This window comes from Taudactylus pleione, unplaced genomic scaffold, assembly GCF_031769625.1.
Source record: "Taudactylus pleione unplaced genomic scaffold, aTauple2 ptg000069l, whole genome shotgun sequence".
Classification (NCBI taxonomy): domain Eukaryota; kingdom Metazoa; phylum Chordata; class Amphibia; order Anura; family Myobatrachidae; genus Taudactylus; species Taudactylus pleione.
In genome coordinates, this window is record NW_028284471.1 from 3,886,896 (window position 1) to 3,909,999 (window position 23,104).

The following is a 23,104-nucleotide window of genomic DNA, read 5'->3' on the forward strand; positions in this document are numbered from 1 at the left end:
GTGTCATGAAAATAATCCTCCACCATTCTTTGGATGGTGACCCTTTCACATTGAGTTGTGGTAGTGGTGTAACTAACTTTTGGCAATGCTTTTAGACCCGACCAGAAGTCACAAATTGACTGCTCTGCATCACCACTGGGTCTTATGGGAAAGCTGAGTTTTTACCTGGCAGCTGCCGGAGAAACTGAAGGAGATGTCATGTCATGAACCACTTGAGCTGCCAACTTGCTCACCAGGAGCTCTTTGCAACTCTTTAGATTTGGGTCAGTTAGAAAGAAAGACACAACGTACGACTTAAACCTGAGATCAAGCACAGTCGCCAAAATTTAGTAATCTGATTTGAAGATATCGGTAACCCTTGGATCCTGGCGAAGCAAACATAGGACTTGATCTACAAGACCGACATACCTAGCGGATTCGCTTTGTTTAATCTCCTCCAATCTCTCGAGCTGATTTTCCAAAAGCCTAATTAGGGGAATCACCTGAATCAAACTAGCAGTGTCTGAACTCAATTCACAGATGGTTACTTCAAAAGTGTTTGAGCATCTTGTACAAGACGGAAAGCATTCTTCCCTTGTTCTGGAATAAGGAACACTCCCACCAATGTCATGGCTTGTTGTATAGCTGTGGATGGCTTTTTGCTGTTCATCCATCCGCTGAAGCATATAAATAGTGGAATTCCACCTGGATACCACCTCTTGCTTCAGTTAGTGGCAGGGCAAATTCAACTGTTCTTGCAGCTGCTACAATCTCTTGCATGCTGCGGCTGACTGGTGAAAATGTCCCGCAGACAGCATCTGCTGCACATCACTGTCATTTTTTCTTAAAAACCTGTACCACCAAGTTGATTGTGTGAGCAAAACATGGGATATGTTGGAATTCACCCAGCTATAATGCTCTCACAATATTGGTGGCATTGTCAGGAGTCACAATTCCTGAGAGAGTGGGGTAAGCCATTTTGCTATGACATACCTTAGTTTTTCTAAGAGGCTGTCAACGGTATGCCTCTTAGTGAAGCCGGTGATACACAGAGTAGCCTGCCTCTGAATGAACTGGCATTGCTTGTTAGACACTGCTACTGCTGCTAAAGATGAATCACCCACCCAGTGGGCTTTCACAGTCATGTAATCTTTAGTTTGCCCACTACCGCATATCTTTGGTTAGGTGGACAGTGGGTACATTCGAATTTTGTAGGCCAATAATTTTTTTTTTTTCAATGTCCTGGTACAGCTGAGGAATGGCTATTCGGGTTAATATGGAACCGAAATGGAATTCGATACCGAAATAACTGTGTGAAATCTACTGCATTAATGGTGGATATTGGACGCAGATCTTATACTAGCATAGCCGTGATGGCATCAGTGATCCGCTGTGTGACTGTGTGAGAGCTGTTATACTTGCTTCCCCTTGCAAAGGATTGTTTCACAGTCAGTTTTTTTTTAAATACTAGTCTTCTTGGTCCCCTTCTGGGATGAAGATCCATCCCTAGCAGCAGGCCAAGTGCTCAAGTATTCTTTTGAGGAATACTAGATGGGGAGGAATCACTTAGCTTTAACAAATTGGATGCAGGACTACCTCATATCATTACTGTGGATATTGAGGATGAAGGTGTTGGTGGAAGAAAGTGCAGGTTCTGGGATCTAGTTGAGAGAAGGGAACTAGCTGATGCTAGACTGCTTGTTATTTTTGTAGCACGAGTTTCAGATGCTGTGAAGAAATTTTCATGAGCTTGCTGCAAATGACATAACAGTGAGGAAGTTCCTAGATGGATAACGTCCCTACCGCTACTTACAGTGGTTTTACAAATGGTACAGATGGCTTGACAATTGTTATGATTTGGGTAAAAATAATTCCACACATAAGAGATGCATTTGTTGGTCCTATGCCCAGGCATGACAATGGCTTTCCTCTTATTATGGCCAACAGCTGCTTCCACTGGTGCCAGACTCACACAAACACATCCTCATTCTCAACATCCTCTTTAGTGCAACCGTCAGCTACACAAATATCCCCCTCATCCTCTCGAACTTCCTCGGTGTCATCCTCAATTCTATGTCATCAGCTATACTTCTGCTGCTCATCCCCACATTTGCAGAGGGAGCAAAATGATGGAAGGCGGCTTCTCTCTCTGCAAGTACAACAGGATCAGAAAAGTCAGGCTCACACATCACACTCATGGACAGGGATTTGTGACATTTCTGAATGCACAGTTTGTTCTACTGCCTTAGTGGTTTTAAATTTTTTTACACCTCTTTTACATTCTGAGTGATAAGGTCTTGCATCGTCATGAGAGGCAAAGGAAGATGCCACACTGACACTTGCAGAACCACCACTCATAAATAAAGGCCAAGGCCTCAGTTTTTCCGTGCCACTGCATGTGGTGAATGGCATGTTGGCTATTTTATGTTTTTCTGCACCACATTTTTCCTTTATTAAATGTGTTTTTTTCTTTAGCACTATATAGTTTTTTATTTTATTTTAGATGCCCTTACTTAGGCCCTCTATGCCCTTGAGCATCGGCCTTAGTAGATGATGTTGGAGGACTAGCATCATCAACATTACTGGTGACAGCAGCTGCAGCGACAGTATTTGGTTACTCTTTTCTAAACGGAACGTTATCAATTTTTCAATTTGCAGATCACTGAGTGGCTTATACAGTCAGGTGCATAAATATTGGGACATTGACAGACTTTTCATATTTTGGCCTCTATTCACCACCACAATGGCTTTGACATGAAACAAACAAGATGTGCTTTAACTGCAGACTTTCAGATTTAATTTGAGGATATTACATCCAAATCAGGTGAACAGTGTAGGAATTACAACGGTTTCTATATGTGCCTCCCACTTTTTAAGGGGCCAAAAGTAATGGGACTATCAACTCAAAAGCTATTTCATGGACAGGTGTGGGCTATTCCCTCGTTAGTTCATTATCAATTAAGCAGGTAAAAGGTCTGGAGTTGATTCTAGGTGTGACATTTGCATTTGGAATCAGTGGCTGTCGACTCTCAATATGAGATCCAAAGAGTTGTCACTATCAGTGAAGCAAGCCATCATTAGGCTGAAAAATCAAAACAAACCCATCAGAGAGATAGCAAAAACATTCGGTGTGGCCAAATCAACTGTTTGGAACATTCTTAAAAAGAAAGAACGCATCGGAGAGCTCATCAACACCAAAAGATCTGGAAGACCACGGAAAACAACTGTGGTGGATGACAGAAGAATTATTTCCCTGGTGAAGAAAAGCCCCTTCACAACAGTTGGCCAAATCAAGAACACTCTCCAGGAGGTAGATGTATATGTGTCAAAGTCAACAATCAAAAGAAGACATCATAAGAGTGAATATAGAGGGTTCACCACAAGATGTAAACCATTGGTGAGCCACAAAAACAGGAAGACCAGATTAGAGTTTGCCAAACAACATCTAAAAAAGCCATTACAGTTCTGGAACAACATCCTATGGACAGATGAGACAAAGATCAACTTGTACCAGAGTGATGGGAAGAGAAGAGTATGGAGAAGGAAAGGAACTGCTCATGATCCAAAACATACCACCTCATCAGTGAAGCATGGTGGTGGTAGTGTCATGGCGTGGGCATGTATGGCTGCCAATGGAACTGGTTCCCTTGTATTTATTGATGATGTGACTGCTGACAAAAGCAGCAGAATGAATTCTGAAGTGTTTCGGGCAATATTATATGCTCATATTCAGTCAAATGCTTCAGAACTCATTGGACAGCTCTTCACAGTGCAGATGGACAATGACCCAAAGCATACTGCAAAAGCAACCAAATAGTTTTTTTAAGGCTAAGAAGTGGAATGTTATGCAATGGCCAAGTCAGTCCCCTGACCTGAATCCGATTGAGCATGCATTTCACTTGATGAAGACAAAACTGAAGGGAAAATGCCCAAGAACAAGCAGAAACTGAAGACATTTACAGTAGAGGCCTGGCAGAGCATCACAGGGATGAAACCCAACGTCTGGTGATGTCTGTGTTCCAGACTTCAGTCTGTAATTGCCTGCAAAGGATTTGCAACAAAGTATTAAAAAGTGAAAGTTGGATTTAGGATTGTTTAGTTTGTCCCATTACTTTTGGCTCCTTAAAAAGTGGGAGGTACATATAGAAACCGTTGTAATTCCTACACTGTTCACCTGATTTGGATGTAATTACCCTCAAATTAAATCTGAAAGTCTGCAGTTAAAGCACATCTTGTTAGTTTCATTTCAAAGCCATTGTGGTGGTGAATAGAGGCCAAAATTTTAAAATTCTGTCAACGTCCCAATATTTATGCACCTGACTGTATATGCATGTGAACAAAGCGCACCAAACTGTACAAATACAATTTTTTTTAATGTCACAGCTCTATTGCTGCGTGGACTGGAGCCACAGGGCTTATATATGCACGTGAGCAATACAAAGCGCACAAAACAGTACAAACAATACAATTTTTTTTTATGGTGCAGCTGTATTCCTGCGTGAACTGGAGCCACAGGGATTATAAATGCATGTGAGCAAAACAAAGCGCACAAAACAGTACAAACAATACAATTTTTATGGCGCAGCTCTATTCCTGCGTGGACTGGAGCCATAGGTCTTAAATATGCATGTGAGCAAAGCTCACCAAACAGTACAAACAATAAATGTATTTATTTTTTTGATGGTGTAGCTGTATTCCTGCATGGACTGGAGCCACAGGTCTTATAAATGCATTTGAGCAAAACAAAGTGCACCAAACAGTGCAAACAATACAAGTATTTGTTTTTTAGATGTCACAGCTCTATTCCTGCATGGACTGGAGCCTCAGGGCTTATATATGCACGTGAGCAAAAACAAAGCGCACCAAACAGTGCAAACTATACAAGTATTTTTTTTCTTTTTGATGGTGCAGCTGTATTCCTGTGTGGATTGGAGAAACACAGGGCTTATATATACACACATAAGCAAAACAAAGCACACAAAAGGGTACAAGCAATACAATTATTTTTTGTTTTTATGGCGCAGATCTATTACTACGTGGACTGGATTCATAGGGTTCAAATATGCATGTGAGCAAAGAGCACTAAAAAGTACAAACAATACAATTTTTTTTTTTTATGGCGTAGCTGTATTTCTGCGTTGACTATAGCCACAGGGCTTATATATGCACGTGAGCAAAAGAAAGCACACAAAAGGGTACAAACAATACATTTATTTATCTTTTTGATTGCGCAGCTGTATTCCTGCATGGACTGGAGTCACAGTGCTTATATATGCACGTGAGCAAAGTGTAAAAAACAGTACAAACAATATAATTATTTATATTTTGGATGGTGCAGCTGAATTCCTGGGTGGACTGGAGCCATAGGGCCTATATATGCACATGAACAATGAGCACAAAACAGTACAAACAATACAATTATTTTTTTTATGGCGCAGCTTTATTTCTGCGTGGACTGGAGCAACAGGGCTTATATATACACGTGAGCAAAACAAAGCTCACAAAACAGTACAAACAATACAATTATTTGATTGAATTTTTTTATGTCGCTGGCGCAGCTCTATTCAAACAGCGTGAAGTAGAGTCACAGGGCTTATATATGCACATGAATGTCTTACTGATGGAGTCTGGATACAGCACAGCCAATACAGCAGAGTACAGCTTAGCATACAGCAGCGTGCATCCCATATACACAATGACTAAGCAGCACAGCCACTTGTGACTTGAAAGTGTGGACACAGTCTATTACAGCAGAGTACAGCTCAGCATACAACAGCGTACACCCTCTATATACATTGACTAAGCAGCACAGCCACTTGTGACTTCTGGGTCTGGACACAGCCTATACAGCAAAGTACAGCACAGCAGCGGGCACCTCCATATATAGACATTAACTAAGCAGAACAGCCTATACAGCAGAGTTAAGTGCAGCATACATCAGCATGCTTGACAAGGAAATAGCTCTGAGTCCGGTCCGCAGCACCTTATATAAAATCCAAAACTCGCAAGAATCCAACGGTGGGAAGATGACGTTTTGGAATCCGAGTCAGAAGGGAACATCCGAGCCACTGCTCGGATTTTCTCGGATTCCTAAAGTTCGGACGGGTTCGGATTCCAAGGAATCTGAACCATTCATCTCTAGTATTGACATATATATTATACCATCTATGATATCATATACAAAATGTGATCCGACCACAGGACTGCCTTTTGTAAATCCATAAGAAATTTTCATTAATTGTCTCTTTTTAATAAGACATCGACAAAGCATTTTCTGTTTAACATATATCTTTATAAAAAGATATACTGTATTCATATCTAATAAAAGTAATAAATATATGCAGTGCTACTCCGGTATGCTAAAACATCAATAAGTAAATACAATTAGACTATCAGATTCTTTGCTGTATGATTACCAACTGCTCACATATTATTTTTCTACCACCTTTAATACAGAAGCTCCATAATAATAATGAATTGTTGTCATCATAACTCAGAGGTTCCCAAACTCAGTCCAGGTTTTAAGGATATCCATGCTTGACCACGGGTGAATTAATTATTACCTCAGTCAATTTGATTTACCCACCTGTGCTCAACCATTGATCTCTCAAACGGTGCATGCATACACACGTAAAGATTTTCTGTCCAACCATCCAACTAGTTGATTGGTTGGAATGAAAATCTGGTAAAGCATGAAAGCAAATGACAATCAACAATTTGCTCCCAAATGCCGAGCAACCAACTTGTCTCAATGACCATTTTAATCTGTTTTCTGGCATTTAGGAGCAAATTGCTGATCATTAGTTACTCCCATACGTTACCAGATTTTCATTCCAACCAATCAACTAGTTGGATGGTTGGACAGATCATCTTTAGATGTGTGGCCAGCTTTAGAGTGCCTTGAGAACTGCATTTGGGGATCTCTGTCATAACTAATGGTACTATAAAAACTCTGTATGGAAAGGGATTGAAATACCGGCGGCTGTTTAGCAGACAGCGGATGCTGACAGATGAAGATCCTGACTGGGGCAGGTAAGTGCCTTAACCCTCCCCTGTGTCCCCCCTATCCCTAATTTAGTGGTGCCTAACCCTAACCTCCCCCCTTAGTGCCTATCCCTAACCTCCCCCGGGGGTGCCTAACCCTAACCCCCTCTTACTGCTCCCTAAACCTAACCATCCCGGGGAAGGGGGGTGCCTAACCCTAACTCTCCCCCCTAGGGGTGCCTAGACCTAATCCCCGCCCCCCCAAACCTAACCCCGCTAGACTCCCTAATCCTAACCCTCTCCCCCCTCAGCTAACGCTAAGGGCGCCCCGGACTTTCCTTCGGGCTGGCATCCTCTCCATTCCAGATTAGCATAGGCGTCAGTGGCTGCCTGATCTGCATTGATGTTAACAATGTTTATGATGTATTACTGTACGTCATCAGGTGGATATGAGAAGGCAGCAGTGGGCATCGCTATGCTCGGCTGTGCTTTTGATAGAATTAAAATATTTTAACAACTGCAATCCGTGAGAGAATGCAGTTGCAGGCTCTTAGATAATGGTTTTGTGCACATGTATATTATAGTCAGAATACATTTCTGGGTGAATAAACAAAACATGTTTTACCTCTTGCACAGTTTTGCTCACATTGCTTGCTGACAAGTCATGCATATTCAATGGCTCTTCTGTGTAGGAGGAGCTGACATCTGTTAATCTGGTCATCTCTAGCTGTGGTAAATCTACAGGATTACAAATCAAATGGACCATAGCAAACAAACTGAATGATTCCTATACATGAAACATTTACATACATTCACAAATGAAATCCAATTCCAACCAAAGAGAACACATCTTCCCTAAATGCTTTATAAATTAGTAGTAGTAGCAGGGCTACCATCAGGGTGGGAGGACTGTCGGGGCTACTGTCCCGGGTCTGGGCACTCCAAAAGAGAAGGGGAGTCCGGCCCGCTCCTACCACCCGCCTGCTGCTACTGCCAGTGCAAGAGAAAGGGGCCTCCTGTCCTCTGCCCGCCCACCACAAAAGAATGGGGCCCCCGGCCTGGTCCATCCCCCAACCCACCGCCCACCATGAAAGAGGTGCCTGTCCGCATCTACAAATACGTTTATTATCCAGCGTGCGTGATGTCATGACATCACTGTGCGCCACTGAAGGAGAGGAGCCTCAGTGCTTAGGACTACCCAATGCTTATAGCAGCAGCCTGGAACAAAAGGTAAAAAGATTCCTATGCTACCTGGTTGAGAGGGGCTGGGTGGAACAACACTGTGTGCAGGGCTGCAGAGAGAGCCTGATTCATTACAGATCTCCATTGCGATCGCAGCTGCAACTACGCATGCAGTTCCACTGAGACAATATGCTAATGAATGCTATCGCAATGCAGTCACAGCCTACCATAAGGACGCCCACTGCACCTTACACACATCTGTAATACTTTGCAAGTCTGTAAAACCATCTGTAACATGAAGTATCATCGGAGTCTCACGCACACTTGCACAAGGTCTGACCCTACACAGAAATTGCTAACCTCATCGCATGCAGTGAAAGCCTATGCTGTGTATGGCACTGCAGTGGCTAATTTATGCACGCCCCTGTAACAGCGTTCAAACACACTGGCACGCCTGCGTTTCGCCGACCACACCCCGTCACCACAGCCAAATGGTCACTTCCTGTCAATCACTCATGGGTCTGCGTAGTCAGAGTTCACAGTCTGATCGCAGTGAAGCCTTTGCGCATTGCGATGCATGCCCAGTAAGCAACAATCGTCTGTCTGCGTTCGTAATCTCAGTTGTGATCGGTAATGAATCAAGTGCAGAATGAGGCAGAGGAGGGCTGGAAATGTCAGAGTGCAGGGCTGGAGAGACAGAGGCTATAGTATAAAGGCTTTGTTAAACTATTATATATATATATATTTATACACATACATACATGTATGTAAGCCCTCCTTCGGCTCACGATTTCTGTACTGTACTGTATGGGAAGGGGGAGAGGAGGGGGGTTTGTGCCTGCCTATTTTGTCAGTCCCAGGCCCCACAATTTCTGATGGAAGCCCTTAGTAGTAATAATAGTGGATTATTACGGCCATGACAATAAATAGAGTACATAGCACCAAGACAGTGGCTATTTTTTACAAAATATATATTCGTACCAAACTCTTCCTGTTCCTTTCTAAGTGTCTCGATTTCGGATTCTGCTGGCTCTACCTGAACATGCTTGGAGAGATCAAGCTCCATGCATTGTGTAAACAGCTGTAATGAGTTATAAATATGTCAGTGGCAAAGTGGCAGTAAAGTGTCATTTTACAGCTTAGAACAGCAACTTAGGTTGGCTTGAAATTAATAAAATAAAAACAAAAAAGGTTCAACTTAGGTTGGCTGGAAATTAATAAAATAAAAACAAAAAGGTTCAATTAGAAAAAAGATCAAAACCATCAGTAATGTCTTGATAACTACATAGGTATGAAAAGCTCTTTTTCTGTGCTCCAAATAATAAGTATCTTCACTGCTGAGACAAGTTTGGCACTTTGTACACTGGTCAAATTCCAAATTCTCACAGCAAAACCAATCCACCCAAAATGGACAAAAATGCTTTTTTAACTGAAATGACAGTGAAACAAAAGCAAATGTGTGTTTTTGTTCTTTTTAACAACCAGCAGGAAATATTTTGTGTTTCTTGCTTCGGTAATTTAATTCACCTTTCCAATACAGCTAAAAGACGGATTCTACACTTATAGGGGTATTCAATATGGGAGCGAAAACATCGTTTTTGCGTTAATATCGGAGGTATGACGTCAATATCGCAGGTTTTACTTTTACACCGTATTCAATTTCAAAGACTTATCGCAGTTTTGAAAAGTCTTTGATAAAAAACGGGGATAACTTTTCACCATTGAATAGGTGTCGAAAAAAAGTGCAGAATTGGGGTTTAGGGGTGCAGGCTTAAAAAAATAGCCTGCACCCCTGGGAATGACATTTAAAAAAGAACTGTGACAAAAAAAGTTTTTAAAAAAAATAGGGACACCCAAAAAAATTAATTAAAAAATTGGGGTGAAAAAAAAAAAATGGGAAAAATTGTATAACAATAGGGAAATAGGTTCAGGGCTATTCTGCAAGTATGCGGCAGGTGTTTTGAAGAATAGAATTATAGCGGCAGGTGCACAAATGCAGAATTTTTAAAAATTTACTTTAGGGACTTAAAAATATGCTAGTACCCATTTTCATGTACCCCAAATTTGATGGGACCACTTAAAAAAGCGAAAAAAATAACCTAAGTGCTCTTCTGCAACACTTCTTCAATGTCGGGAAAAAACCCCTGCTGCGGCTATTTAAATCCCCGACTTTCATTTAAAGGCTAAAACGGGGGTACCCATAGTGATCCCCCATGTTTTTACAACTTTAGGGGGGGTCTTACAATTTTTTTAAGGAAAAATTCGTAACTTTACGCAAATCCAACTTCGGAGGTTCCCGTTTTCGTTAATTTTATATTGAATACGGGGATAAACGGGAGCGCGCCCGATACTTTAACGCAGGTAAAAACTCCGACAGTGAAGTTAACGTTTCATATTGAATACCTCTCTTAGATTTAAAAAGAAAAAATTAATTTTTTCACATTATTGAATGAAATACATAAAATGTGGCGGCATAATAAGGTAGCTCAACAAGTCTTACCATTTTGAAAAATATTAAACCTATTGCATCAAATTAGGGGACCACTGTGTTGATTGCTGCTAGCATGGGGAGATTTGGGCATTAGAACCCCATGTTTGGATTTTCTAACGCTTTTTGTAGTATAGGGTGTTATTGTCTGGTGGTCATCAGACAATAACTGCTATAGGGGTATATTGATTGAAAAAGGGACTCCCCTCTTTCAAACAAGGATGCATCCAAGTGTGTAAGTGCCAGGATGGGCAAAGACATACACATTAAGTGCCCTCTGCCAGCTCTACTAGTAATTCTACAGTGCAAGTTGCAAAGGCATCTTTATAATGGGTGCAAGGTGTGCGGTGCACACACACACAGGCCCCTGGGTCCAGGGGGGCCCACACTGCACCCATAGTTAATAATATACTTACCGCTCTGCAGATTCCGATGTGCTGCTCCGCAGCGCCGGACCGGCACTGCAGAGCAGCAAATAACTCACTGCGAAAATGGCGGAGGCCATTTTCCCAGTGATCTGCGCATGCGTACAGAAGATGTTCCCGGGAAAATAGGCGCAGGCGCCATTTTCCTGGAGGCCCGTGCATGCGCAGTAGATTCTGTCATGAAACCAGAATCTACAGCGCTCAGTGCACTGACAGAGAGGAGGGGACCCAAACGGAGGCTGCACACGGGCCCCCTCCTCTCTTAAAATGCCCTTGGCAGGTTGATATTGTCTGGTGATCATCTGACAATAACCACTGAAAGATCATATCATTTGGCAGAGGTGACTCTCCTTTTTCAAATGAGGGTACCAGAGTTTATTGAAGCCAGGATAGATAAAATATTCCTAGGTCCCCGGGCATCATAATGATTTCTGCATAACAGGTGTTCCTTTGTAATCAAAAGTTATTAATTTTCAGGGATTTTATGACTTGCAAATGTTGACTGTTTCCATAAAATGTATGCAATGTTTTACCTGGAAGGGCGAGCTTTAATTACAAAATCACGTTCCCTTCACAATTGCATCATTAGACCCGCTCCCTCATTGGCGTCAGTGACAACATCTTAAAGGGGCCTTTTTAGGTAAATTTTCCCCCCATTTGAATCCCTGCAGTAAACAGGTTAATTAGCAAAAATATCAGCATATCAAAATGTATACATAAAGCCAGGTAGAGGGCAAATTATGCTTCAACATGGATGGCATACATTATATGATAATAATGGGATGTTTTTGTTACTTACATGAAATCCCTTTTTCTGAATCCATTGGGTGATACTGTAACCTTGGCGTGACTAATGTAATCCATCAAGCAATTAACTACAGTACTTACTACTTATACAGAATAGAAATAAACATATTACCCCCCCTCAAAGTGCCAAAATTGCTCATCTGCCAGAGATCAACATTCAATTTGCAAATTATTACACCCAATTATACAATTTAAAACATGACTAAACTAAGTTCACCCTTGAGTTACCACTATGCAGTCCTTGCTGGATTACACCCTTACCAACCTTAGATTCTAGGGATATGCTGTATATGCACTAAATATCCCCTGGATGACAAATTAACTAGATCCAGTGCAGGCAAGCCGAGCAAAGAAAGATACTCTGCGATTTACATAAGCAACATCACATTGCATAGATTCAGAGTTAAGTGGACAATAAGCCACAACATGGCCCAAATCACCACATCTAAAACTGGACATTTAAGTTTATTCCACTGCCCAATATCATTTTCCCCGTGACACTGTTTTACCAGAAGTCACTGGAGATTGCAGTTGTGGACAAGGGGTCGCCACATACCTCTCCACCATTTCTATAAGCTGAGCTGCTATTTTAGGGTCCCCGTGGATTACCCACTGGCGCAGAATGGCAGACAGGGACCTTATATATTAGTCCATATAGACCCTTGCCACTGTGGCCCTTCTGAGTCTCTGGTTGTAACCACTGCTTGGTGAGATAGATGACATCATAGATTTGAGAGAGGGGAGGTTTATCCACTTGGTATTCCCAGTGATGAACTTGTTGTGTGCACACATATATTGTGACACCCAAATTAATTAAAATTTCATATTTGTGTTTGTCATAGTTTAGGACACCAGAAATGGCACACATCCACTAGACAATTAAATTGAGTGTTTGAACAATAACGATATCATTCATAAATCGTTAAGAAAAATATCTAAAACGACCCACGACACGCGCTTCCGCTGGTCGTTTAGACATCTATCATCGGACAAACATGATGGACAACCTGACGATAATGTCAGGTTCAGCATGTTTGGAGATGATTGATGTGCCTACACTGAACGACTGCTCGTTCAGTGTAGGCACATCACAGACTGACAAACGACTGCACAATTAAAATGTCGTAATCGTGCAGTCGTTTATGTATTTTAGTGGATGTGTGCCTTAAGGCTCAAGTCAAAATAGGTCTTTTGTGATTCTCCTGACAAGAACGTTGCCAAAAGACTGCCCACTGATCTTCAGGCTAACTTTCTCAGCTGTTCTTTCAAAAGTTGTTAAATAGGCTTCAGCATCATCACTGTTTATCTTTTGCAGAAAATGACTAGCTCGTATGGAGCTGAGGCTAGTGGTGATGTCGGTGGAAGCAATTCAAGACAGTCCTGCTAGATGCTATATCATGGTGATGTTGCCTGCAGAGTTCATCGATAACCAATTGCTACTGCCTCTGGTTTTCCTCAACAGCTGCTGCTGTTGCCTCCGGGCCTCCTCAATGGCCAATTGCTGCACCCTGGCGGCTTCCTGGCCTGCCTCCCTCTAATTATCATTAAGTTCCCTACCAAAAGTTAAGACCAAGATCAATTCTAAATGTGGAGTATGGTTTCACATCTTTTGTTTCAATTGAGATGCCATCATATTGACATTTGAATCCTCCAATTTCTTCACCATATGTTGAAACTCTTCCTGATGTAGAGACCATTGTCCATGTGAAGGTATGCTTTCTGTGAAAGCCAGCTTCTCATTTCTCTAACCCTTGTATGAAAATTGCTAAGATTGCTGAAGCATTTTGATGTGACCAGTGCATTACTCTACTGGTTTTCTTCATGGCAGGGGAGCTCTTGGTGCCTCCATGATGATGATGATGCTGGTGACTGGATTTTTATGGCTTTTCCTTGCAATAGTCCTCTAACTATAAGGTGAAACTGTTCTCATTCTCACCTTTAATTGGGAGCTTTGATTCCTTTAGAGTCCAAAAGCCCTGTAAGCAACACTTAAGAATAATGATCCCCAACCCAGAGTGTTGGTGTGCCACATCACTACTGTCCAGTCCCACAAAGTAAAGTGGTGACACTTGTTGAGGATATACACCAGATAACCTATTCACATGTTCTTGGAGACAGTGTGATGAACTGGTTAATCAAATAATGGTGTGAATTATTTCATTATCTATGAAAATAACTTGGAGCAGATGTCAATTTGACAGCCAATCAAGACTTTCCTATTGAAGAAAGAAGCCTATCTTGTCTTCTGGCAAGGATACTTTTTTGCTATTTCTAACAGCCCTAGAAATCCAATACCAAAAAACAGTAAAATACCAACACCAAAGAAAAACCACATCAAAAACCTAACCATAAACAAACAGAAAGCCCTCAAAAGACTACAACAAAACCACAACCTTATAATCAAGCCAACAGACAAGGGCGGAGGCATAGTGCTACTCAACAAAACAGACTACATCAGGGAATCACAGAGACTGCTACAAGATAAACATACATATGAGACATTAAACAAAGACCCAACCCAGGCATTCCACAACGAACTAAACAGCATACTCAGAAAAGGACTCAAAGATGGCATCCTCACAAAACATGAACACGATTTCATACACAACCCACACCCTGTCATCCCCGTCTTCTACTACCTCCCCAAAATACATAAAGACATCACAAACCCCCCAGGTAGACCCATCATATCCTGAATCAATTCCATGACTGCAAACCTGTCACAATACATAGACCATCTATTGCAACCGTACGTCAAACAACAACCATCCTACATACAGGACACGACACACATACTCCAAATACTGGAAGGAGTCACTTGGGGTGATGACCACTGGCTTGTAACAAGTGATGTCACGTCACCTTACACCATCATCGACCACACACAAGGATTAAACAGTATACTCCATTTCCTAGACAAAGACCCAACACTAGACCCCCGACAGACACAGTTCATCTTGGATAGCATCAACTATATACTAACACACAACTATTTCTGGTTTGAAGGTGACTATCACAGACAGAAGACAGGGACCGCCATGGGGACTCGATTTGCACCCAGTTATGCCAACCTTTTTATGAGCAGTTGGGAGGAATCCAACATCTGGTCAGGGCATAACTGGGGAGCAAATCTAGTCCTCTGGACAAGGTACATAGACAATGTATTCTGCATTTGGAAAGGACCCCTAGACACCCTCAAAGATTTTCTTACACACATCAACGACGACAGGAATCTCCACTTCACATCCCAATACAGCCAATCCGACGTCAATTTCCTCGACTTGCACATCTTCATCAAAGAACACAAGATCCACACCAAAACCTATCACAAACAAGTTGACGTTAACAGCTACATTCTGTCGGACAGTGGTCACCACCCCAATTGGCTCCAGAACATCCCAGTGGGCCAATTTAAACGCATAAGATGGAACTGTACAAATATCACCGATTACTATGAACAAGGAGAAAAACTCAAACAACAATTCACAGAGAAAAAATACAACACCGACTCACTACAACATACATTACAGAAGATAGGGAATGAAGAAAGAGGACCACTACTCACTTACAACAAGAACAAAGAAAGACACCATCCCATTCATCACACAATACAACGAAAGTGCAGGACTGATTAAGCACATCATTCAGAAACACTGGAATCTGCTCCTAAAAGACGAATCACTCACAGACACACTCCCACGATGCCCCATGATAATATACAGAAAAGCTCCAGACATCAAAAGCAAATTAGTCTCAAACCACATCCCACCACCTACTCTCAAACAAATGACCCTTACCAAGCAGCCCGTCCACAATGGCTTCTATCATTACGGCACATGCAGCAATTGCCGCACTCTAGATTACAGAAGCACAAAACCTACTACCACTTTCACCTCCGCCAAAACAGGTAACACATACAAGATAAAGGAACACATTTCCTGCAACACCAGCCACGTAGTTTACCTATTAAGATGCACATGCAACCTACAGTACGTAGGCAGAACCGTGAGGCCACTTAAAACAAGATTAGCAGAGCATCAGAAACAAATCAGAAAACCACAACATTCCCCTACATTTCCTGGAGAAACACCAAAGTAACCCCAAAGACATTGAATTCCTAGGTATCAAGACCATCACTCACAACTGGAGAGGGGGTGACATAAGCAAAAGACTCAATAAAGAAGAATTAAAATGGATATTCACTCTGGACACTTTCACACCCGCGGTCTCAACATAGACAATGAAATCCAGTCAATCATCTCCAAATAACACACACCCGAACCAACCACCACCCCAACATAAGACTGAAGTTATTGCTCCACTGCAACTCCATAGGATGACACCATACACCAAAAACCATCATACTTCACAACCATAACCCATCCCAATCACATACACAAGACACACCCAACCCCAACCTGTACATTAGTCACCACAACACAATCAGCCCCTGCACACACCTGCACCTCAACATCATTCAGCAAGTACCTGCACACACCTGCACCGCAAAACAACAAAAAATAAATAAACAAACACTCATCACTCCAGCCAGTCCCTGCACAAACCGGTACCTCATCACCATTCAGCAAGTCCCTGCACCGCAAAAAAATAAAAATAAATAAATAAACACTCATCACTCCAGCCAGTCCCTGCACACACCTGCACCTCATCACCATTCACAATTCAGCAAGTTCCTGCACACACCTGCACCGCATTACCATTCACCAAGTCCCTGCACCGCAAAAATAAATAAATAAACACTCATCACTCCAGCCAGTCCCTGCACACACCTGCACCTCATCACCATTCACCATTCAGCAAGTCCCTGCACACACCTGCACCGCATTACCATTCAAACACACCATTGGTTTAATCTGATTACATTCATTACTCCAAAAAAATAAAAAATAAACGAAAAAAGTAAAAAAGTACAGCACTCAAGTTTAGTAGGTGAATTCCTTTATTCACAAGTACAAACAGGTAATTCTGTCTACAAAGTGCAGTGGCTGCAGAAGCCCGACATCCATTTAAACAGAAAACTCTGTTTTCTTCAGGGGCTTAGTACGCACATCTCCCAAGCCAGCAATGGCACCAATATATTAAACATCTGTCCCACACTGATCACTCCCGGCCAAGCCCACCAGTAGCTTATTGGCTGCGGGGTGTCACGTGTGGGGGCGGTGCTAACCATAAACGTATATGAACAGAAAAACGAATACCTGGCGCCAATTTAACTTCCAGTGCAACCTTCTGTTTGCCTGCTGCTTCCACAAAATGGAGGTACCCTACCCCCACCTAAAAATTTATATGCAGCAAAAAAAATATTGACTGAGAAAGCAAATGAAAGGTTGTGGAGGTGGGGAAACGTGTATTACCACTCTTACCACTTATAAAATACCAGCTGAACTCTGCAGGATAAACGGATGGTAAAGACATATGGCTGCCTGAAAGCAATTTACAACAGCCGGGAGGATACACAGTGATCGTAAATACGCACTATAGCGCATATTTTACCCGATACTGAGTACCGGGGACTCACTTTTTCAAAATGGGTGGGTCCCTGTGGACCCGCTCTGTTGCGGCCAATCCCTGGTTCCCTGATGACCTGGCCCGGCTCCAGATAAAAAGCGAGGGTGGAGTCAGAGCAGACCTCATTATTGGTGCTTTACCAGGACCATGTAGCAGCACCGCACTACAGTGACATGCGGCTTCGTTACGACTTCACCTGCTTCTGTAAGTATAAATGGGTAGCGGGCTGGGGTTTGGTGGTGAGCAGGGTGACTGGAGATTCAGGCCACTCCCCAGCTGTGCAAGGGTGCCATAACATAGTGGGCAGGGACGGTTCTAATAGGGCCATCGACGGAAGCGCCGTCCCCTTTAGGGTGAGTCCCCATTGATTTTTTTTTTTTTATCACAGTATTGGCGGCAGCAGGTCCTAGCCGCAGCCCGCATGGACCGCCAGGCCCCTCTACCTCCGACCAAGCTCTAGCTGCTCCCTTCCCTCCTCCATGACAGGAACAGTGTGCTCACTGCACTGATTATGGCCGGGCTCCCATATGCTTGCGCTGCTACACTGCAGTAAATCAGGCACGGAGGGCCGGGGCCAGGGTCACATAATCCAGCACAAAAAAGGCTTGTTTTTTTACCCTGCACTGGAAGTTAAGTACACTGCAGTGAGGGGAGCCGCGGCAGCCGGAGGATGTGAGATTAGGTAATTTTATGCTGTAGTGTTAGGAGGAGGAAGGGAAGCCATGTGTGGGATGTGGATAGGGGAAGGAGAGCCATGTGTGGGATATGGATAGAGGAAGGGGAGCCATGTGTGGGATATGGATAGGGGAAGGGGAGCCATGTGTGGGATATGGGAAGGGGAGCCATGTGTGGGATGTGGATAGGGGAAGGAGAGCCATGTGTGGGATGTGGGAAGGGGAGCCATGTGTGGGATGTGGATGGGGGAAGGGGAGCCATGTGTGGGATGTGGGTGGGGGAAGGGGAGCCATGTGTGGGATGTGGATATGTGAAGGGGAGCCATGTGTGGGATGTGGATAGCGGAAGAGGAGCCATGTGTGGGATGTGGATATGGGAAAAGGAACCATGTGTGGGATATGGATAGGGGAAGGGGAGCCATGTGTGGGAAATGGGAAGGGGAGCCATGTGTGGGATGTGGATAGGGGAAGGGGAGCCATGTGTGGGATGTGGATATGTGAAGGGGAGCCATGTGTGGGATGTGGATAGGGGAAGAGGAGCCATGTGTGGGATGTGGATATGGGAAGGGGAGCCATGTGTGGGATATGGGAAGGGTAGCCATGTGTGGGATGTGGATATGGGAAGGAGAGCCATGTGTGGGATATGGATAGGGGAAGGAGAGCCATGTGTGGGATACGGGAAGGGGAGTCATGTGTGGGATGTAGAAATGGGAAGGAGAGCCATGTGTGGGATGTGGATAGGGGAAGGGGAGTCATATGTGTATTGATACCTATTTAAAACCTCTATTCAATCCTGTCTATACCTTCTAAAATCCTGCCTATACCCTCTAAAATTGTCGCTATTTAGCGTAATGAGTCGCACAGGAAATAAATGCTTTCAGACTTTGAGTGTGGTTCCAAAGCACAAAAAAGTTATTATTCAATAAAAACAGATGGTTACACGCTGTGATCTAAAGACAATTAGCGCAAATAAATCATACAGACCCAAGGTACAGTTGTTACATAAGCACGCACTCTGGGCCCAGATACCGGCATCAGCAATAGAAACCTCCGTCAACAACACAGCAAGAAGACTCTCGACTGGGATCAGAGAGAGCGCATATATACACTTACAGGGATAGGCAATACAATAGAACAGATTGGCATGATTCCATTGGTTCTTCTTAAAGGTGCTTTTGTTACAGGATAGTTCATAGGTCAATTCAAATGGACACAAGTCAGCCTCCAACAGCCCTTTGTATCCTTTTTCCCGCTGCATGCTAATCTAAGCTGGTAACATTACAAAGTACATTTTAATGTTCTAACACTCTATAGTCCATAGTTTGCAGGCGCATTTTGCGATCTTCTCACCGATGATACCGGAAATATGCTGAGACACAGTGGATCAGTACAACACCAAACACGGTCTGCTTACCATGTACTAAACCTTAGATATCAAATAACCTTTATTTCACAACATTAATAATTACTGAATAAACCTTGAATATTACACTTTAATACTAGGGAACCGTTTATGTAAGTGTGCAGTGTGTAAGTATTGGGGAATTGGGAAAAACGCTAGTTAGCGATGTGCGACTATGTGTTTTGTGGAGTACACCATGGTACGTGTTTTGCAGGTTTAATCAGTTTATATGTTTTAGTGACTGTCTGTATTTATTTGGTGAGGACTTTTAACTTCTTTCTATTGCGTGGGAATCGCACAACGCTATATAACAGCATCGCCGTATGTACTAATAATGGGCGAGATTCACTAAAATGGCGCTGGGCGGCCAGTCGCAAAATGGCGTCTCATTGCCATGCGCAAAATGGTGTCGAGCAGATTTAATATTAAACCGATCCGTTCTCAGCCAATTATCCGGCTTCGACAGTCCACCCTTTAATAGCAAACAACATGCTATCATACTGATTTTAAAATTAATTTAGGCTTAGATTATGACATATTATTTAATGTTATATTATGGGATGGCACAAGGTGGTTCTTAATCCATCAATAATGTGTCTCTAGGAGGGGACATAAAACTACCCTTATACGTACACCGCGGATCTTGGAAGATCATGGGAAAGATGTGGGGATGCACCAATCCTATAAAGAAAGTCTTGGAGGGGGAATAGGGACTTACACTATTTAGGGGTCCGCGATCATGGGGGGAGGGTCTTAGCGCTGGGGGCGGGGCTTAGTGCCGGTGGGGGGGTAGCAGAGGTCAGTCGCTGCATGCGCGGGCACTTAATCACGGTATTTTTTGCGATTCACAGGGACAGAGCTTTATCACAAGCTCTGTCCCTGCAAGGGATTTGTAGTAAATCCCTGTGATATTGCCTGAATTCGCAATGCGGATTGTAGTAAATAGAGCCCTGTGTGTGAAGATATGGTGATGGTGTCTCTTTATGAATACCAAGCATTTCACCATGTGTAAGGGTCATAACCTCTGGGACTACTCTTCCCAGGTAACACAAACCTTCGGAACTTGGAGAGAGCCACTTATACGCTTTCCTTCCACATATAAAATATACATCATCGGGGAGAACATAAGGAATAGTATGCATCATGATCATCAAACACATTTCCCTCACAAATGATCCTATCTCAGGTTCTCCCATCTGGCAAATACATGTTTCTGGTTGTATAACCTTAGCACAGTACCCTTCTGATATTCTACCAATAATTTCTTTGGTGTTACTCAGTGTATATATTTATACCGGAAGTGTCTTCCACCTGACCTAATTTTGCGTAACAGTTCATAATTCATAGGCTCATGGTCAGCTCTATGTGAGAAGGTCATCGTCTGGTTATTCCCAATTACCTCCCAACTTCCTGGTTCATTGGAGTTGGTGATGTTTAAACATAAAAGTGTTTTATCTGCCTGGTACTGGTAGAGTTTAAAATGGGGTGGTTTGGTATTAAGAAATTTTCCATCCAGTGTCTTCCATTTTCGCAATTCTAAAATCTCAGAGATATTTAATGGGAATGGCGCTAATCCTACATTATGTTGTCCTTGGGACACGTGAGAGCACACCTGACAGTCGGTTTGGTTAAAAATTTTGCCCACCATGGTGTGATAATCCTCTAAAGGATACGCACCCCAATACTGGTTATACTTAGATTTTACACTGTTGGATGCATCTCTCATTGACTACGGACCCACAGAACTCACACATACAATAATCCTCAGATGATAGACCTTCACACTGTCTCCGAGTATCCAAAATAGCAGATCTCTTAACAATTACTGTATTAAAATTGGTCAGGCACTCCCCTGATTGGCATAAAACTCCTCCACTCGACTCCACTCCATCAATACTGCCATTAGCTCCCATCTCCTCTGTCGGTCCCCCTTCACCAAAACCAGAGATCCCCGAACAAACCAGGATGATGGAAACTCTGGAAGAGAATATAAAAATTAACACAGCAGACCAGTCCATTGTCGTAGCAAGGATCTGCAAATTTCTTTTAGCTCAGATATCTCACTGCAACCTTTTAACCCTCCCGGAACAAGCTCGCGATCGACAGGTCCACGTTATCTGCCTCGTCTCCTCCTTGTTTCTCCACCGGTTGGTTGACCTTCTTGCAGTGAGTGGAATGGACCCAGGTACCTCTCTCGGCCACCTTCAAAGATGTGGTGCTCGTCAGCAACACCTGATACGGACCTTCCCAATGATCAGTCAAACAACCCGAATGCAAGAAATTTCTGATCATAACATATTCTCCAGATTCAACATCATGACAGTTTGTTTCAGGCATATCATGGGACAACAATTCCAGTTTATGCTATTGCTGTTTTAACTGCTTACTCATTGTTATAAGATACCTTACAGTTACCTCGTTGTTACCTTTCAAGTCTTCCTGTGGACTTATAATCAAATGAGGTTGTCTACCAAACAGTATTTCAAAGGGGGACAGATTTAGAGGGGGTCTAGGAGTGGTCCTTATGCTATGTAGGACCAACGGTAATGCTTCTGGCCATCCTAGTCCAGTCTCTGCCATGATCTTACTTAATTTATTTTTAATAGTACCGTTCATCATCTCCACCTTGGCACTGGCTTGCGGTTGGTAGGGGGTATGAAGTCGACTATTAATACCCATCAGTTTACACATATTTTGAAAAACATCACCTGTGAAATGAGTACCCCTATCACTCTCGATAATTTTAGGCATACCGTATCTGCACACAAACTTCTGAACAATTTTCTTGGCAGTAAACGCAGCAGTATTAGTGGAAGCTGGGTATGCCTCAACCAAATTGGAAAACACATCAGTGCACACTAATATATACTTGAGATTCCTGCAGGGTGGTAATTGGATTAAATAAATTTTTATTACCTGGAAAGGTCAGTCGGAGGAATGTGGGATGGTTCGGTAGGGATCGTTTTCCCAATGTTTTTCCTCAAACAGGTCACACAGGACATTGCTCTCTTTTCCGTTTCAGAAGAAAAACCCGGTGCGTACCAGTATGCTCTCACCAATTTACACATACCTTGCTTTCCCAAATGAGTCAGACAGTGCGCTGCCTCAGCCAGGCTGGGGTAATATGCCTTGGGAGCCACTGGCTTACCTTGTCCGTCTCTCCAGAGTCCAGATGACTCTTGCCCACATCCCTTGGACCTCCAGACTGACTTTTCCTGGATAGAACACAAATTTTGCATCTCAATTAATTTCAGCATATCAATTGTTTAAAAAGTCATGATTTGTTCAGTTGGTACATTCATTTTTAACCCTGCTGCCCATTTTGCAGCTTCGTCTGCCCTATTGTTGCCCAGTGACACCGTGTCATCCTCACATGTATGGGTTTTACACTTAATTACTGCCACTGCCTTTGGCAATTGGATTGCTGTTAGTAGTCCTTATATATGTTTGGAATGTGCAATTGGTGTGCCTGCTGCTGTCATAAACTTTCTCAGACGCCATAGGGCACCGAAATCGTGTACTACCCCGAAGATGTACCTAGAGTCAGTGTAGATATTAGCAGATTTACCTTCCGCTAATTCACACGCTCTCTTTAGTGCCACCAGTTCCGCCACTTGGACCGAGTGTGGTGGGC

At 42.9% G+C, this 23,104-nt stretch overlaps 1 protein-coding gene across 3 annotated transcripts in view; it reads right to left on the reverse strand.

Annotated features, from left to right (window-relative positions):
* RAD21L1 (RAD21 cohesin complex component like 1) overlaps positions 1–23,104 on the reverse strand; it is a 258,401-nt gene that overhangs the window by 48,756 nt on the left and 186,541 nt on the right. The window contains exons 11-12 of one of the 3 annotated variants that reach the window (XM_088467139.1): positions 9,127–9,226; positions 7,589–7,701 (exon numbers count right to left, since the gene is read on the reverse strand). The exons of the other annotated variants lie outside the window; for them this stretch is intronic. Of the exons in view, the coding sequence (XP_088323265.1) occupies positions 7,589–7,701; positions 9,127–9,226 (213 nt within the window). The remainder of the gene's footprint in view (positions 1–7,588; positions 7,702–9,126; positions 9,227–23,104) is intronic. 3 annotated transcript variants of the gene reach the window in all.